The 15,871-nt window shown below is 37.9% G+C and overlaps 1 protein-coding gene across 1 annotated transcript in view; it reads right to left on the bottom strand.

The window, feature by feature from the left end:
- Positions 1-15,871, bottom strand: part of TMLHE (trimethyllysine hydroxylase, epsilon) — a 133,733-nt gene that overhangs the window by 68,196 nt on the left and 49,666 nt on the right. The window contains exon 5 of the mRNA XM_028094910.2: positions 2,129-2,248. Within this exon, the coding sequence (XP_027950711.1) occupies positions 2,129-2,248 (120 nt within the window). The remainder of the gene's footprint in view (positions 1-2,128; positions 2,249-15,871) is intronic.

The following is a 15,871-nucleotide window of genomic DNA, read 5'->3' as shown; positions in this document are numbered from 1 at the left end:
AGTTGCTGGTGACTTTGGAGAGAGTAATTTTATCTTTGTTATTTTATTTATTTATTATTTATTTGAGAGTGAGCACATGGTGGGAGAGGGGCAGAGGGAGAGGGTAAGAGAGAATCTCAAGCAGACTCCCCGCTGAGTACGGAGCCCATGCGGGGCTTGATCTCAGGATTCTGAGATCATGACCTGAACCAAAATCAAGAGCTGGACACTTGACCCACCGAGCCACCCAGGTGACCTTAAAGAGAGTAATTTCAATTGGGAGGGGTTGGATAAACTAGCCGACTATGGATTTGAGGAATGAATGGGAAGTGAAAATGAAAAGACACTGAACGTAGATGATTCTTTTAATAAATTTAGCTGTGAAGGGGAGGAATAAGGCAGGGCTGTAACTAGAGGGAGACAGAGTCCAAAGAAGATATGAGAAGCTGATAGGAAGGAGTCCATAGGTATGGAAAGGGTGAAGATTTAGGAGAGAGAAATCTCCAAGGAGGCTGGAGAAGACGAGATCCAGAGCAAAGGTAGCTTTTGAAAGGACAAGGCATATAACAATGTTGATGATGATGATGACAATGGCTAAAGTGATGATAATAATAATAACAGCTAGTATTTCTTGAGCACTTAATATGTGTCAGGCACTATGCCAAGTGCTTTAAATACATCATGTAATATAATCCCTAAGCAATACTAATGAATAGGTTTTATTACTAGTCCCATTTTACAGATGAAGAAACTGAGGCATAGGGAAGTTAAGTTACTTGTCCAAGAACACAAAGCTAATATATGTTACAGCTGGGATGCAGATCCAGATCTGTTAATGACATGGCCTGAACTCTTAACCACTCTTACTATACTGCTAATGTACTTACTTGGTCCTTGTCATTGATTAGAAAGGTTTAAATTAATGGCAGAGACAACTAACTGCTTATCTTTGGTAGTGGTCAAAGAGAAAAGAGTTACTCAATATTTGAATGTCAACCTCTGTCCAGATGCTTCCCATCCCATTTCCTCTTTCTTCCTTCTGCACCCCCTAGAATGAGGATGCAGGGCTGTTGGGATCTTCATATACTGATAACACTGACAAGGATATCTAAAAGCTGCTTTATTCTTCCTCCCCTGAACCAAATATTCTTAAGTTCCAAACCCTTAAAGAAAGTCAATGTAACCACAATCAATTGCATATTATCACCATCTCATATTGTCTTTAAAAATCCATATGTACACTCACTTTACTAATATCTTTATGCCTCAGCTCATCATCTAAATGCAGAAGCAAGATAAATAACAAAATAACAACTACGGAGGTACCTCTAATGCGTGGCAAATGGTAGATAAGTATGGTATTTATCCAACGTGTCACATAATTATCATTTCATTTTTGTGGTGAGAACATTTAAGTTCTACTCTCTGTTAGCTACAGTGGTAATAATATATAACCATTGTACACCTTAAATTTATACAATGTTATATGTCAATTATATATTAATAAAGCTGGGGGAAAAAGGTATATCTTTGGCTCAGCAGCTTCTGATTCCATGTGAAAAAAGGTTTTTTTTCACTAATTCCTCCTCTCCAACTTCTTACAAATTGGATTCAAATTCCTGTTAATACCAACCCAAAGCAGCTGTGTTTAGAAGATAGACCCCTTTGCAATATAACTAAATATAAGAAAACTGTACAATTCCAAAATTAATGGTTAGACTTTTTTGGTAAGTTGTTGGTAATTACTTTGACAAAAAAGTAAATTAAACAAAATTAAGATCCATTTATATAGTAAGGTGTATTTTTCAATCATTTCAAAAAAATTTATTCTTGTAAGTCCAAATAAGACTGAACTGGGGTATTTCAAAATGATCATGTTTCTAAGAGAAGAAAAAGAAATAGTCACACACAGCAGGAGCAGATATGATCTTGGTTCAAACAGAATGGAAAATGATTAAGAAATTATTCATTAAGGAGGGCACGTGATGTGATGAGTACTGGATGTTATACGCAACTGATAAATTACTGAATACTACATCTGAAACTAATGATGTACTATATGCTGGCTAATTGAATTTAAAAAAATAAAGAAATTATTCAAGACCATCACATGCAAAGACCCTAATATAGAAAATTCTAATCCACTTACCCACAGGGTTCTTGAAAATAGGTAGTGTCAGTGTGCCGATCCAAAGCCAGCTTGGTGTATGCAGTGTCACCCCTGGAGAAGTCTGAAGTAAAATACCACATCCTCCCATAGATGGTTTCTCTGTCAAATCAAATGAAGGAAGACTTAATTATTTGAAAGCTTTATTCTTGTCTTTCACAACTTTATTAACTTCTTTAATTATTCAAAAGTAACAACAGATTTTTTTGGCTCCAGATTTCCATCTATAAGGAGTAGATGACAGTTGAACATACCACCAGTCTTAACAATTCTGTCACTGATTAATATTCTAGGAAGTTGGGGGGAAACTGTGAAAGTAGAGTTGACTCTTGAACAACATAGGTTTGAACTGCATGGATCCACTCATACATGGATTTTTTTTTCAATAAATACATTATTGTAAATATATTTTCTCTTCTTTATGATTTTCTTAAGAACATTTTCTTTTCTCTAGCTTACTTTATTGTAAGAATACAGTATATAATACATACAACATATAGAATATGTGCTAATTGACTATGTTATTGATAAAGCTTCTAGTCAACAGTAGGCTATTGCTAATTAAGTTCTGGGGAGTCAAAAGTTACACATGAATTTTCAAGTGTCTGGGGGAGGGGGAGGTCAGTTCCCCTAACCCCCACATTGTTCAAAGGTCAACTGTATAATGCGGTCTGAAAGCCTAGGGAATTATCCCCCTCTGTTTATGTGCCTACTTTTAATAGCTTTCACATTCATGGTTTTTTCCTGTGCTCACCTTCCCTGCATAGAAAAAGATGTCTTTATGCAGATGCTTTTAGAAGTGATTAACGTAGATCCTCACCCATCTTTTGGACATGGAGGAATAAGAAAAAGAGAAGAGGATAGTTTATGTTAGCAAGTATTTAATGAGATGCTGTATCACTGTTGTTGTATCTCTCCTTAAGGTATACATCATAGATTTTTATTTTATAGTTATTTTTCTGGTGGCTCAGATCTGACCAAAGGTCACTTTAATTCTTTAGCTTTCAGAGTTCATCTTATTTTCTGAACCCTCAAAGGCCAAACAGGAAATGGTCTTCCTCATGAACTATAATCTCTAAAGCTCTCTCAATTGATTGTTTACCAGCACAGCTTCCTTTACTTGAAAGTTCTCAAAATGTGTTTGAAACTGACCAGTTCAAAAATGTTGATTATGCTGTACCAGGATAGGGCAAATGACCCAGCATTCTATTTGTTACACAATGAGCTAGAACTGGCTCTTATTAAGTAAAAGGAAAGTGCTACTTATAACAAAGTATGTTTACATCACATTTATTACTATAGAAGATCAATCTATATACTACCTAGAAACGCAGACTAGGAGTGGAAACAACATTGTATTTAGGATCAGGAAACCTGAGCTATCTGAATCCCAGTTCTTTTTTTTTTTGAACTTAAAAAAAGATTTATTTATTTATTTTAGAGAGACAGAGAGAGACGGAGGGTGGAGGGGGAGAGGGAGAGAGAATCTGAAGCAGACTCCACGCCCAGTGCAGAGGCTGACACGGGGCTCAATCTCACGACTCTGAGATCATGACCTGAGCTGAAACCAAGAGTTAAATGCTTAAGTGACTGAGCCACCCAGACACCACCCCTTTTTTCTTACTGAACATCTTCTGTTAGCGCTGTTATAAATACCACACTATTTTTAAAAATTTTTATTTATTTGAGAGAGAGAGAGAGAGACAGCATGAGCAGGGGTAGGGGCAGAGGGAGAAGCAGACTCCCCGTTGAGCAGGAAGCACACCATGGGGCTTGATCCCAGGACCCTGAGATCATGACCTGAGCCGAAAACAAGAGTTAGACGCTTAACTGACTGCACCACTCAGGTGCCCCTACACCACACTATTTGTTAAAAATTTAATTATTTATCTAAATTCCAGTTAGATAATATACATTGTAATATTTGTTTCAGGTGTACAATACAGTGATTCAACACTTCCATACAACACCCACTGCTCATCACCACAAGTGCACTCCTTAATCCCCATCACCTATTTCACCCATCCCCCCCATCCACCTCCCCTCTGGTAACCATCAGTGCATTCTCTATAGTTATGAGTCTGTTTCTTGGTTTGTCTCTCTTTTTTCCCCTTTCCTCATTTATTTTGTTTCTTAAATTCCACATAAGAGTGAAATCATATGGTACTTCTCGTTCTCTGACTTATTTCACTTAGCATTATACTCTCTAGCTTCATCCATGTCATTGCAAATGGCAAGATTTCATTCTTTTTTATAGCTGAGTAATACGTCATTGTGTATGTATACATCTTTTTCTGCATTCATCAATGGATATTTGGGCTCCTTCCATAATTTGGCTATTGTTGATAATGCTGCTATAAATATTGGGATGCATGTATTCCTTGGAATTAGTACTTTTGTATTCTATGTATAAGTACCTAGTAGTGCAAATTGCTGGGTCATAGGGTAGTTCTATTTTAACTTTTTGAGGAATCTCCCTACTGTTTTCCAGAGTGGCTGCACCAGTTTGCATTGCCACCAACACTGTAAGAGGGTTCCCCTTTCTCCCCATCCTCACCAACACCTGTTGTTTCCTGTGTTGTTGCTTTTAGCCATTCTGACTGCTGTGAGGGGATATCTCATTGTAGTTTTGATTTGCATTTCCCTGATGATGAGTGATGCTGAGCATCTTTTCATGTGTTTGTTAGCCATCTGTATGTCTTCTTTGGAAAAATGTCTACTCAGGTCTTCTGCCCATTTTTAATTGGATTATTTGTTTTTTGGGTGTTGAGTTTGACAATTCTTTGTAGATTTTGGATACTAACCCTCTCAGAGATGTCATTTGCAAATATCTTTTCCCATTCTGAAGGCTGCCTTACAATTTTGTTGACTGTTTCCTTCCTGTGCAAAAGCTTTTTATCTTGATGAAGTCCTAATAGTTCATTTTTGCTTTTGTTTCCCTTGCCTCTGGCGATGTGTCTAGTAAGAAGTTGCTAGGGCCAATGTCAAAGAGGTTACTGCCTGTGTTGTCTCTAGGATTTTGTTTCTTGTCTCACATTTAGGCCTTTCATTCATTTTGAATGGTGTATGGTGTAAGAAAGTGATCTAGTTTCGTTCTTTTGCATGTGGCTGTCCAGTTTTCTCAACACCATTTATTGAATAGACCTCTTTTCTCCATCGGATATTCTTTCCTGCTTTGTCAAAGATTAGTTGACAGTTGATAGAGTTGTGGGTTCATTTCTGGATTTTCTATTTTGTTCCATTTATTTCTGTGTCTATTTTGTGCCAGTACCATACTGTGTCAATCACTACAGCTTTGTAATATAACCTGAAGTCCAGAATTGTGATGCTTCCAGCTTTGCTTTTCTTTCTCAAGAATGCTTTGGCTATTCAGGGTTTTCCATGGTTCCATACAAATTTTGTGAAAAAATGCGGGTGGTATTTTGATAGGGATTGCATTACATGTGTAGACTGCTTTAGGTTAATATAGACATTTTAACAAAGTTTTCCAATCTATGAGCCTGGACTGTTTTTCCATTTCTTTCTGTCATCTTCAATTTCTTTCATCAGTGTTTTATAGTTTTCAGAGTACAGATCTTTTACCTCTTTGGTTAGGTTTATTCCTAAGTATCTTATTGTTTTTGGTACAATTATAAATGGAATTGATTCCTTGATTTCTTTCTGCTGCTTCATTATTAGTGTATAGAAATGCAACAGATTTCTGTATGTTGCTTTTGTATCCTGCAATTTTACTAATTCGTGTATCAGTTCTAGCAATTTTTTGGTGGAATCTTTTGGGTTTTCTATATAGCACATCATGTCATCTACAAATAGTGAAAGTATGACTTCTTCCTTCCTGATTTGGATGCTTTTTGTTTCTTTTTGTTGTCTGATTGCTGTGTCTAGGACTTCCAGTATTATGTTAAATAACAGTGGTCAGAGTGGACATTCCTGTCTTGTTCCTGACCATAGAGGAAAAGCTCTCAGTTTTGCTCCATTGAGGATGTTTGCTGTAGGTTTTCGTATATGGGCTTTATTATGATGAGGTATGTTCCCTCTCTCCCTACTTTGTTGAGGGTTTTTATCAAGAATGGATGCTGTACTTTGTCAAATGCTTTTTCTACATCTACTGAGAGGATCATATGGTCCTTATCCTTTTTCTATTAATGTGGTGTATCACATTGATTGATTTGTGAATATTGAACCACCCTTGCAACCCAGGAATAAATGCCACTTGATCGTGGTGAATGATTCTTTTAATGTACTGTTGGATTCAGTTTGCTAGTATTTTACTGAGAATTTTTGCATCCATGTTTATCAGGGATATTGGCCTGTAATTCTGTTTTTAGTGGAGTGTGTCTGGTTTGAGAGGAGTCTGTTCAGGGTAATGCTGGTCTCATGGAATGAGTTTGGAAGTTTCCCTTCCATTTCTATTTTTTGGAATAGTTTGAGAAGAATAGGTATTAATTCTTCTTTAAATGTTTGGTAGAATTCCCCTGGGAAGCCACCTGGCCCTGGACTTTTGTTTGTTTGGAGATTTTGATTACTGATCCAATTTCTTTGCTGGTTATCAGTCTGTTCAAATTTTCTATTTCTTCCTGTTTCAGTTTTGTTAGTTTATGTTCTAGGAATTTATCCATTTCTTCCAGGTTGTCCAAATTGTTGGCATATAATTTTTCGTAATATTCTCTTATAATTGTTTGTGTATCTGTGGTGTTGGTTGTGATTTCTCCTCTCTCATTTGTGATTTTATTTATTTGGGTCCTTTCTCTTTTCTTTTTGTTAAGTCTGGCTAGGAATTTATCAATTGTATTAATTTTTCAAAGAACCAGATCCTGTTTTCATTGATCTCTTCTATTGTTTTAGTTTCTATATCATTTATTTCTGTTCTAATCTTTATTATTTCCCTTATTCTGCTGCTGTTAGGCTTCATTTGTTTCTCTTTTTCTAACTCCTTTAGGTGTAAGGTTAGGTTGTTTATTTGAGATTTTTCTTGCTTGTTTTCAATTTTTATTGTTATGTTAATCACCATACATTACATCATTAGTTCTTGATGTAGTGTTCCATGATTCATTGTTTGTGCATAACACCCAGTGCTCCACGCAGGATTTGCCCTCTTTAATACCCATCACCAGACTAACCCATCCCCCCAGCCTCCTACCCTCTAAAACCCTCAGTTTGTTTTTCAGAGTCCATCATCTCTCATGGTTCGTCTCCCCCTCCGACTTACTCCCCTTCATTCTTCCCCTCCTGCTATCTTCTTCTTTTTCTTTTTTCTTAACATATGTTGCATTGTTTCAGAAGTACAGATCTGTGATTCAACAGTCTTGCACAATTCACAGCACTCACCATAGCACATACCCTCCCCAATGTCTATCACCCAGCCACCCCATCCCTCCCACCCCCCGCCACTCCAGCAACCCTCAGTTTGTTTCCTGAGATTAAGAATTCCTCATATCAGTGAGGTCATATGATACACGTCTTTCTCTGATTGACTTATTTCACTCAGCATAACACCCTCCAGTTCCATCCACGTCGTTGCAAATGGCAAGATCTCATTCCTTTTGACGGCTGCATAATATTCCATTGCGTATATATACCACCTCTTCTTTATCCATTCATCTGTCGATGGACATCTTGGCTCTTTCCACAGTTTGGCTATTGTGGACATTGCTGCTATAAATATCGGGGTGCACATACCCCTTTGGATCCCTACATTTGTATCTTTGGAGTAAATACCCAGTAGTGCAATTGCTGGATCGTATGGTAGCTCTATTTTCAACTGTTTGAGGAACCTCCATACTGTTTTCCAGAGGGGTTGCACCAGCTTGCATTCCCACCAACAGTGTAGGAGGGTTCCCCTTTCTCCGCATCCCCGCCAACATCTGTCGTTTCCTGACTTGTTAATTTTAGCCATTCTGACTGGTGTGAAGTGGTATCTCATTGAGGTTTTGATTTGGATTTCCCTGATGCCAAGCGATGTTGAGCACTTTTTCATGTGTCTGTTGGCCATTTGGATGTCTTCTTTGGAAAAAGGTCTGTTCATGTCTTCTGCCCATTTCTTGATTGGATTATTCGTTCTTTGGGTGTTGAGTTTGATAAGTTCTTTATAGATTTTGGATACTAGCCCTTTATCTGATATGTCATTTGCAAATATTTTCTCCCATTTTGTCGGTTGTCTTTTGGTTTTGTGGACTGTTTCTTTTGCTGTGCAAAAGCTTTTTATCTTGAGGAAATCCTAATAGTTCATTTTTGCCCTGGCTTCCCTTGCCTTTGGTGATGTTTCTAGGAAGAAGTTGCTGTGGCTGAGGTGGAAGAGGTTGCTGCCTGTGTTCTCCTTTAGGATTTTGATGGACTCCTGTCTTACGGGAGTAAGGTCCTTCAACCATTTGGAGTCTATTTTTGTGTGTGGTGTAAGGAAATGGTCCAGTTTCATTCTTCTGCATGGGGCTGTCCAATTTTCCCAACACCATTTGTTGAAGAGACTGTCTTTTTTCCATTGGACATTCCTTCCTGCTTTGTCAAAGATGAGTTGACCATAGAGTTGAGGGTCCATTTCTGGGCTCTCTATTCTGTTCCATTGATCGATGTGTCTGTTTTTGTGCCAGTACCGTACTGTCTTGATGATGACAGCTTTGTAATAGAGCTGGAAGTCTGGAATTGTGATGCCGCCAGCTTTGCTTTTCTTTTTCAAGATTCCTCTGGCTATTCGGGGTCTCTTCTGGTTCCATACAAATTTTAGGATTATTTGTTCCATTTCTTTGAAAAAAGTGGATGGTATTTTGATGGGGATTGCATTGAATGTGTAGATTGCTCTAGGTAGCACTGACATCTGCACAATGTTTGTTCTTCCAATCCATGAGCATGGAACGTTTTTCCATTTCTCTGTGTTTTCTTCAATTTCTTTCATGGGTATTTGGTTAAATTTATTCCTAGGTATCTTATGGTTTTGGGTGCAATTGTAAATGGGATCGACTCCTTGATTTGTCTCTCTTCTGTCTTGTTGTTGGTGTATAGGAATGCCACTGATTTCTGTGCATTGATTTTATAGCCTGCTACTTTACTGAATTCCTGTATGAGTTCTAGCAGTTTTGGGGTGGAGTCTTTTGGGTTTTCCACATACACTATCATATCATCTGCAAAGAGTGAGAGTTTGACTTCCTCTTTGCCAATTTGGATGCCTTGGATTTCTTTTTGTTGTCTGATTGCTGTGGCTACGACTTCTAATACTATGTTGAATAGCAGTGGTGAGAGTGGACATCCCTGCTGCGTTCCTGACCTTAGGGGAAAAGCTCTCAGCTTTTCCCCATTGAGAATGATATTCGCTGTAGGTTTTTCATAGATGGCTTTTATGATGTTGAGGTATGTACCCTCTATCCCTATACTCTGAAGAGTTTTGATCAAGAAAGGATGCTGTACTTTGTCAAATGCTTTTTCTGCATCTATTGAGAGGATCATATGATTCTTGTTCTTTCTTTTGTTAATGTACTGTATCACGTTGATTGATTTGTGGATGTTAAACCAGCCTTGCAGCCCAGGGATAAATCCTTTTAATGTACTGTTGGATTCTATTGGCTAGTATTTTGGTGAGAATTTTTGCATCCATATTCATCAAGGATATTGGTCTGTAATTCTCCTTTTTGAGGGGGTCTTTGTCTGGTTTTGGGATCAAGGTAATGGTGGCCTCATAAAATGAGTTTGGAAGTTTTCCTTCCATTTCTATTTTTTGGAACAGTTTCAGAAGAATAGGTATTAATTCTTCTTTAAATGTCTGATAGAATTCCCCTGGGAAGCCATCTAGCCCTGGGCTTTTCTTTGCTGGGAGAGTTTTGATGACTGCTTCAATTTCCTTAGTGGTTATAGGTCTGTTCAGGTTTTCTATTTCTTCCTGGCTCAATTTTGGTAGTTGATACATCTCTACGAATGCACCCATTTCTTCCAGGTTATCTAATTTGCTGGCATAGAGTTGCTCATAATATGTTCCTATAATTGTTTCTATTTCTTTGGTGTTGGCTGTGATCTCTCCTCTTTCATTCATGATTTTGTTGATTTGGGTCATTTCTCTTTTCTTTTTGATAAGTTGGGCCAGGGGTTTATCAATCTTGTTAATTCTTTCAAAGAACCAGCTCCTAGTTTCGTTTATCTGTTCTAGTGTTCTTTTGGTTTCTAGTTCATTGATTTCTGCTCTGATCTTTATTATTTCTCTTCTCCTGCTGGGTTTAGGCTTTATTTGCTGTTCTTTCTCCAGCTCCTTTAGGTGTAGGGTTAGGTTGTGTATTTGAGACCTTTCTTGTTTCTTGAGAAAGGCTTGTATTGCTATATACTTTCCTCTCAGGACTGCCTTTGCTGTATCCCAAAGATTTTGAACAGTTGTGTTTTCATTTTCATTGGTTTCCATGAAATTTTTTAATTCTTCTTTAATTTCCTGGTTGACCCATTCATTCTCTAGTAGGATGCTCTCTAGCCTCCATGTATTGGAGTTCCTTCTGACTTTCCTCTTGTGATTGAGTTCTAGTTTCAAAGCACTGTGGTCTGAAAATATGGAGGGAATGATCCCAATCTTTTGGTACTGGTTGAGATCTATTTGTGACCTAGGATGTGATCAATTCTGGAGAATGTTCCATGGGCACTAGAGAAGAATGTGTATTCCATTGCTTTGGGATGGAATGTTCTGAATATGTCTGTGAGGTCCATTTGGTCCAGTGTTTCATTTAAAGTCTTTATTTCCTTGGTGATCTTTTGCTTAGATGATCTGTCCATTTCAGTCAGGGGGGTGTTAAAGTCCCCCACTATTATTGTATTGTTGTCAATCTGTTTCTTCGCTTTTGTTATTAATTGCCTTATAATTGGCTGCTCCCACGTTAGGGGCATAGATATTTACAATTGTTAGATTTTCTTGTTGGATAGACCCTTTAAGTAGGATATAGTGTCCTTCCTCATCTCTTATTACAGTCTTTGTTTTAAAATCTAATTTGTGTGATAGAAGGATTGTCACCCCAGCTTTCTTTTAGTGTCCATTGGCATGGTAAATGGTTTTCCACCCCCTCACTTTCAATCTGGGGGTGTCTTTGGGTCTAAAATGAGTCTCTTACAGACAGCATATTGATAGGTCTTGTTTTTTAATCCAATCTGATAGCCTGTGTCTTTTTATTGGGGCATTGAGCCCATTTACATTCAGGGTAACTACTGAAAGGTATGAATTTAGTGCCGTTGTATTGCCTGTAAGGTGACTGTTACTGTATATTGTCTGTGTTCCTTTCTGATCTATGCTGCTTTTAGGCTCTCTCTTTGCTTAGAGGACCCCTTTCAATATTTCTTGGAGGGCTGGTTTCGTGTTTGCAAATTCCTTTAGTTTTTGTTTGTCCTGGAAGCTTTTTATCTCTCCTTCAATTTTCAATGAGAGCCTAGCTGGATATAGTATTCTTGGCTGCATATTTTTCTCGTTTAGTGCTCCGAAGATATCATGCCAGTCCTTTCTGGCCTGCCAGGTCTCTGTGGATAGGTCTGTTGCCAATCTAATATTTCTACCATTGTAGGTTACATATCTCTTCTCCTGAGCTGCTTTCAGGATTTTCTCTTTGTCTCTGAGACTCGTAAGTTTTACTATTAGATGTCGGGGTGTTGACCTATTTTTATTGATTTTGAGAGGGGTTCTCTGTGCCTCCTGGATTTTGATGCCTCTTTCCTTCCTCACGTTAGGGAAGTTCTCTGCTATTATTTGCTCCAATATACCTTCTGTCCCTCTCTCTCTTTCTTCTCCCCTGGGATCCCAATTATTCTAATGTCTAGGGTTTCGTCTTATCGTATCGCTTATCTCTTGAATTCTGCCCTCGGCAAAGACATTTGGGAACCACGGCAACAGGCCCCTCCCCCAGAAGATCAGCACAAACAGCCAGCAAGCCAAGACCAAGTTTACCGATCAAGGAGAATGGGAGAACTCCAGCACTAGGGGCATACTGCACATAGAACTCATGGCTTTTTTTTACCATGATTCATTAGTTTTTCAAAGTTAATTTTTTTAAACTTTTTTTAAAAATTTTTTCTTTTTCCCTTTTTCAACCAACATTTTATCAATCCCTTTTTAAAAAAAACATTTTTTATTTTTCATTTTTAGAGTCATATTTTATCCATTCATAGTAGTTACCCTTATTTTTGGCATATATATGTAAGTTGTTCTCTCTTTAAAATTTTGAGATACAGTTTCTTCTAACAGATCAAAATATACCCTAAATCACTAGTGTATGGCTTTGTTCTAGTCCACTGCCTGATCACATTCTCTCCCTTCTTTTTCTTTTTTTTTAAAAATATTATTCTTTCTTTTTTCAAACAACTTCTTATCGTGTCAATTCCTTTTATAAAATCTTTTATAATTTTCATCTTTACAGTCATCTTCCATCCCTTCATTGTATCAACCCTTATTTTGTATATATATAAGTCTTTCTCCCTTTAAAATTTTAGGAGGCACTTTTTTCTAACAGACCAAAATATGCCCAAAATCTTGTGTGTGGCACTGATCTATGCACTAGCCTGATCATATTTGATCATATTCTGTTTTTTTTTTGTATTGTTCTGTTTTTGTTTTTATCTTTTTGTTTTTTTCCTCTTTCTTTTTTCTTTCTTTCCTTTTCTTTTCCCCTGGTTTCAGGTCTTTTCTGATTTCTATAGAGTATATTTGTTGGGGATGTTTTTAACCTGTTAGCATTTTGTTCTCTCATTCATCTATTCTCCTCTGGACAAAATGACAAGACGAAAAAAATCACCTCAGCAAAAAGAACAAGAGGTAGTACCGTCAGCCAGGGACCTACTCAATACGGACATTAGTACGATGTCGGACCTAGAGTTCAGAATCATGACTTTAAAGATACTAGCTGGGCTTGAAAAAAGCGTGGAAGTTATTAGAGAAACCCTTTCTGGAGAAATAAAAGAACTAAAATCTAACCAAGTCGAAATCAAAAAGGCTATTAATGAGGTGCAATAAAAAATGGGGGCACTAACTGCTAGGATAAATGAGGCAGAAGAGAGAATCAGCGATATAGAAGACCAAATGATGGAAAATAAAGAGGCTGAGAAAAAGAGAGAGAAACAACCACGAGATTTTTCTTGCTTGTTAAGGTAGGCCTGTATTGCTATATGCTTCCCTCTTATGACCACTTTTTGTTGTATCTGAATGGTTTTGGACTACCGTGTTTTCATTTTCATTTGTTTCCAGGTATTTTTTTTATTTCTTCTTGATTTCCTGGTCGACCCATTTATTGTTTAGTAGCATGTTGTTTAACCTACATGTATTTGTGGTCTTTCCAAATTTTTTCTTGTGGTTGACTTCCAGTTTCTTAGTGTTGTGGTCAGAAAACATGTATGGTATGATCTCAATCTTTTTGTATTTGTTGGGGCCTGATTTCTGACCTAGTATGTGATCTATTCTGGAGAATGTCCCAGGTGCACGTGAAAAGAATATGTATTCTGCTGCTTTAGGATGGAATGTTCCTAATATATGTTAAGTACATCTGGTCCACTGTGTCATTCGAAGTCATGGTTTCCTTGTTGATTTTCTGTTTAGATGATCTGGTCATTGCTGTAAGTGGGTGTTAAAGTCCCCTACTATCATTGTATCATTATCAATGAGTTCATTCATATTTGTTATTGTTTTATATATTTGGGTGCTCCCAAGTTAGGGGCATTGATATTTACAATTGTTAGATCTTCTTGCTGGATAGTCCCCTTTATTAAGATATAGCACCCTTTTTCATCTCTTGTTACAGTTTGGTTTAAAATGTAGTTTGTGTGATATAAGTACTGCTACTCCACCTTTCTTTTCATGTCTGTTAGCATGATAAATGGTTCTCCATCCCCTCACTTTCAATCTGCAGGTGTCTTCAGGTTTAAAATGAGTCTTGTAGGCAGTATATAGATGGGTCTTGTTTTTTTTTTTTAATCCATTCTGACACCCTATGTCTTGATTGGAGCATTTATTTAGTCCATTTACATCCAAGGTAATTATCAATAGATATGTATTTATTGCCATTTTATTACTTGTTTTCTCATTGTTTCTGGAGATTTTCTCTGATCCTATCCTGTCTTTGTCAATTTTGGTTTCTCCTTTCCACTGAGAGAGTATCCTTGATATTTCTTGCAGGGCTGGTTTAGTGGCCACTAACACTTTTAGTTTTTGTCTGTCTGGGAAACTCTCTCTCCTATTCTGAATGATAGCCTTGCTGGATAGAGTATTCTTGTTTGCTGATTTTTCCCATTCAGCACATTGAATACGTCATGCCACACTCTTCTGGCTTGCCAAGTTTCTGTGGAGAGATCTACAGCTAACCTAATGGGTCTTCCTTTGTAAGTTAAGGACTTCTTTTGTTTTGCTGCTTTTAGGATTTTTTCTTTATCACTACATTTTCCAAATTTAACTACATTATGCCTTGGTGTTGGGCTGCTTTTGTTGATTTTTTTAAAAGATTTTATTTATTTATTTGACAGAGAGAGGCATAGCGAGAGAGGGAACACAAGCAGGGGGAATGGGAGAGGGAGAAGCAGGCTTCCCGTGGAGTGGGGAGCCCAATGTGGGGCTCGATCCCAGGACCCTGGGATCATGACCTGAGCCGAAGGCAGATGCTTAATGACTGAGCCACCCAGGTGCCCCTGCTTTTGTTGATTCTGATGTGAGTTTTCTGTGTCTCCTGGATCTGGATGTCTGTTTCCTTCCCCAGATTAGGGAAATTTTCAGCTACTATTTCCTCTTCTGCCCCGTTTTTCTCTCTTCTGGGACTCCTATGATACAAATATTATTACATTTGATGGAATCACTGAGTTCCCTAAGTCTGTTCTCCTGTTCCATAATTCTTTCTCTCTTTTGTTCAGCTCCATTATTTTCCATTATTTTGTGGTCTTTTAAAAAATTTTTTGGAGGGGAGAGAGACAGAGAGAGAGAGAGAGAGAGATGGGGGAGAGGGAGAGAGAGAATCTTAAGCAGGCTCCACTCCCAGCAAGGAGCCCGATGCAGGGCTCAATCTCATGACCCTAAGATCATGACCTGAGCTGAAAACAAGAGTTGGATGTTTAACCACTGGAGCCATCCAGGTGCCCCATTAGTTTGTCTTCTGTATCATTATTCACTCCTCTGCTTCTTCCATCCTTGTGGTCATTACATCCAGTTTTGAATCTCAGTTACTGCATTTTTTATTTCTCACTGGTTGTTTATTTAACTCTTTTATCTCTGTGGTAAGGGCCTCCCTGAAGTCTTCCATTCTTTTCTCAAGCCCAGCGAGTATCCTTATGATTTTTGTTTTAAATTCTCCATCAGGCATGTTATTTATATCTATTTCCCTTGGATCTCTGGCTGTAACCTCTTCTTGTTTTCTTTTCTTTTTTTTTTTCCTTTGGGATGAATTCCTCTGTCTTGGCATTTTGTCTAGGTCTTTGTCTTCTCTGTGTTAGGAAAGCCTGTTATGTTTCCTGCTTGAGAGTAATGGCTTTATGAAGAAGAAGTCATATAATGTCCAGGGCTGGGTGCATTAAGGAATGTCTCTGGTTTGTGCTGCACGCACTCTGCTACTGTGTTTTGGCTGCTCATCCCTCAGGTCAGTCCTCTGCAGAGTTTCTCATTGTCTGTGGTTGGCAGTGTTTGGACCTTGGCCAGAATGTGGTGAGTTTTAACTAGGTATGCTCTGGTCTGCTTGTTAAATGAGACCTGATACCACTTCCACTAGAACTGAAGCCTTGCAGAACTCTATGGTCGGTAGACGTGGT

Source organism: Eumetopias jubatus, unplaced genomic scaffold (genome assembly GCF_037043125.1).
Source record: "Eumetopias jubatus isolate StellerSeaLion01/CBP00866 unplaced genomic scaffold, mEumJub1_p1.0 scaffold_60, whole genome shotgun sequence".
Lineage (NCBI taxonomy): Eukaryota > Metazoa > Chordata > Mammalia > Carnivora > Otariidae > Eumetopias > Eumetopias jubatus.
This window is presented reverse-complemented; position numbering and strand designations above follow the sequence as displayed.